This window comes from Aplysia californica, unplaced genomic scaffold (genome assembly GCF_000002075.1).
Source record: "Aplysia californica isolate F4 #8 unplaced genomic scaffold, AplCal3.0 scaffold00104, whole genome shotgun sequence".
Taxonomy (NCBI): Eukaryota; Metazoa; Mollusca; class Gastropoda; order Aplysiida; family Aplysiidae; genus Aplysia; species Aplysia californica.
In genome coordinates, this window is record NW_004797374.1 from 34,190 (window position 1) to 37,709 (window position 3,520).

At 45.5% G+C, this 3,520-nt stretch overlaps 1 protein-coding gene across 1 annotated transcript in view; it reads right to left on the reverse strand.

Annotated features, from left to right (window-relative positions):
* The window catches only part of LOC101862637 (oxidation resistance protein 1), a gene marked incomplete at both ends in the record, with an annotated part of 36,025 nt that extends 33,307 nt beyond the window's left edge, over window positions 1-2,718 (reverse strand). Inside the window, 1 exon segment of the mRNA XM_005095470.2 lies at window positions 2,243-2,718. Within this exon segment, the coding sequence (XP_005095527.2) occupies window positions 2,243-2,718 (476 nt within the window).
* Window positions 2,719-3,520: the final 802 nt, after the last annotated feature.

The following is a 3,520-nucleotide window of genomic DNA, read 5'->3' on the forward strand; positions in this document are numbered from 1 at the left end:
AGGACGATAGATGTTTGATAGGAAAGAAGGAGGAGAGATCAGGACGATATGTGTTTGATAGGAAAGGAGGAGGAGAGATAAGGACGATATGTGTTTGATAGGAAAGAAGGAGGAGAGATCAGGACGATATGTGTTTGATAGGAAAGGAGGAGGAGAGATCAGGACGATAGATGTTTGATAGGAAAGAAGGAGGAGAGATCAGGACGACAGATGTTTGATAGGAAAGAAGGAGGAGAGATCAGGACGATAGATGTTTGATAGGAAAGAAGGAGGAGAGATCAGGACGATAGATGTTTGATAGGAAAGAAGAAGCAGACCACACCAGAGCACTCGCCAACCACCCACAAACACAGCTATGAAATCTGTTGTGAAAAACGTAATAAAAGACAAATCCTGCTTATCCAAAAATACAGTGAAACCTCGTTATACCGCCACCTTTGGGACGAAGGGCATCAAGCTGGCCATTCCACGGGGTTACTCTATTTATAGTCCGGACTGCCCAACGCCAAGGAACAACATTTCGCTGTGCGATCGGTTTTTGAAAAGTGTCTTTTTGTGGGCGATATACATTTGGTCACTTTTGAGGACAAGCGGGCTAACCCAGATTTCGGGGGTTTCCAGAAATCTTGACCTACACCAAAAGTGGGCATTGCCCTACCTATAGAAAAAGTTTGGTTTTTAGTGATGAGTATATTTGTTTGGCTATAGAGACAACCCTCCTTGTCTTTTGAGGAGACTGAAAAAGCATCCAAAAACTTTAACTTCGATTTTCTCAAAATAGCATTAATCGGGATAGCCCCCCTTGTCTTTAAAAGCGACCATAATTATACATGTACGTGTACCCAGGGCCGACAGTCTTCTCTCTATATATATATAATAGGGTGATCCAAAAAACAAAACAAAAAACCCAAAAAAACTATACAACGTGCTTTGTAAATATTTTCCTCCATACTGAAGTTTTGCGTTTCAGATTTGAACTTAATAATTATTTGGAAGCCAAGAGGAATTTGTCTGACATTCATTTTTTTTAGATAAGTCCACTTAATCGTTTTGCTCTATATTGTGGGGGGAAAACACATTTTTAACCTTGTCGCTATTGTCACAGCATGACGCACCAGCTCGCATTAGGCCTACCACTTAAAGTTGCAACAATCGCGCCATATTGCAAGCTACAGCAGTCTAACAAGACTTAGTCAACAGAACTCAGTCGATATAGTTTTTCCCAAATTTTGTTTACCTGCTGAGATCATGGTTACGTTTAGTAAAGAGCAGAGAGCTTTTTGTATTGAACATTACCTCTCCACAAACTCACCATCCCTGACATTTCGTAAGTTCTGCGCACGGCATGGAGAAAATGTTTAGGTGCCCTGAAAACCGTTGATGTCATGAGTAGAGAAGTTCCGTCAGTTTGAATCTATAGCGAATCAAAAATTAAAAATTCCCTTAAAAATGACCACTTCAGATTGAACACGCACCATGAGAGCCCTGTAATCGTCACCAGTGTGCAGATTTCAGCAGTCGAGTCCCATGAGACGTCTGTCCGTAGACAATCTGCAGCTAGGACTTTCCTACACATCAACAGTCTGCATTCTCAAGGCAGATCTTAACCTAGGACTGTACTATTTTCCTATTCGCTAGGCCGAGGTGACATAGATCAGAGCACGGCAATGTTTATGTGTTCATGATTCCTCGATTGTCTCTAAAAGCGGGATCATTTCCTCGATTTGGTTTAATGCAACGCCCATTTTCACCCGTGGGATATGTTAACTCCAAAAATGCTGTCCATTGGGCACCCCACTCCCTATTGTCTCTAGAACCCACTTCATACTGAATATGTACTGTGTATGTGGCTTTAAACACCCATGGTTTAGCAGGTCCTTATGTTTGGGCGCCATTAAACATTTCGAAAAATGTGTCAAGTCCAAAGGAGGGCATGTAGAGCAAGGCTTCTAGGAATTCCAAAATGAACTCGTTAGTTTTTTTTTATATTGTTTAAATATTACAGAGATGGAAAATTAAATTTCAAAGAGAAAATTGTTTTAAAATGTGAGGGGGATGGGGTAGAAAGAGAAGGAGAGAGGGGAGAAAGAGTGAGTGAGTGAGTGAGATAGAGAGAGAGAGGGGGGGGGGAGAGAGAGAGACAGACAGACTGACAGACAAACAGACAGAGAGATTTAGAAAGAGAGATGGAAAGAGAGAGAGGAGAAAGAAAGAAGAACACATAATAAAGTCCCCCTCTCACCGTGTACTCAAACGTCCCCTTGGGCTGCTTCTTCGACTGCTTCCTCTCTAAGGGCGACTTGAGCACCGGCGAGGCCTGATCACCCCCGGCCGATGGCGAAGTGGACTCGCCCAGGGCCGACAACACAGAGTTGTGCAGCTCCTCCGCGCTCAGAGTAGCAGCCCCTTTCCCATGAGCCGGCACGTCAATGGCGGCAGTGGGGGCGTGGCCACCGGCAGGGAAAGGGGTGGGGTCTGTTGGTGGGCGGCCCGTGAGGGGCGTGTTCTGGACTGACAGGTTAGACAGGAGCTCCGGGGCTAAGCGGCCTTGAAGGCCCGACCCACTCGGGAGGTCACTCATGAGTGACCCCTGCTTGCCTTGGAGAGCTTGAAAGTCCACTTTGCTCGGGGAGGGGTAGGGGCCTGGGTGGCTGGCGCTGGTGACCCACACGGAGTCGCTGGGGGCAGGGCAGAGGGCCGGGCTCGCGCTGCTGACATCTGTCAAGTGGGAGGGGCCACGCAGGTAAAACAATAAGCGTCAGAAATAGGTTTTTTAAAAAAAGGTCAAAGGGTTAGGCGGAAGGGGGGGAGGGGCAAAAACTGTCACCATTATGATCATTTAGTGTTAGTAAGAGTCTTACGGCACTTGCAACACAACAAGGTCATATAGGTGCCGAAGATTAGAGGTGTTACAAGAGAGTAACAAACACAAAAAAGGATAGAGATGATAGATAGGGGGCGGAGCAGGGGCGGGGTTTGCACCGCTGACATCTGGCGCGTTCAGTTTTTAGTTTTAGTAAGCACACACACACAGGTCACTCAGGTAAAACAATACGCGTCAGAAAATGGTTTTTTTTTAAAATCCAAAAAAGTAAAGGATTGGGCGGGGGCGGGGAGCAAAAACTGTCACCATTATGATCATTGCAATACCACCATCTCACCATTATCACCACCACCACGATCAGCAGCAGCAGTTTATTATTATAAACAACAACAACACAACCACCACCACCAACAACAACAACAACAACAAAAACAACAACAAAAACAAACTACCAACAACAACAATAACAACAATAACAACAGCAACAACAACAACAACAACAACAACCAACAACAAACAACAACGACTACTCTTTGGGGAGGATTCAGGAAGGTTGGACTGCCTCACCCGCTACCCAAGAGAGGCGGTGGACCTGGCGAAGAGCACGCTCTTCGGGGCTCCAAACATTTCGAACGGATAGGCTACCACACAACAACAACAAGAGCAACAACAACAACACTACCACCACCACCACCA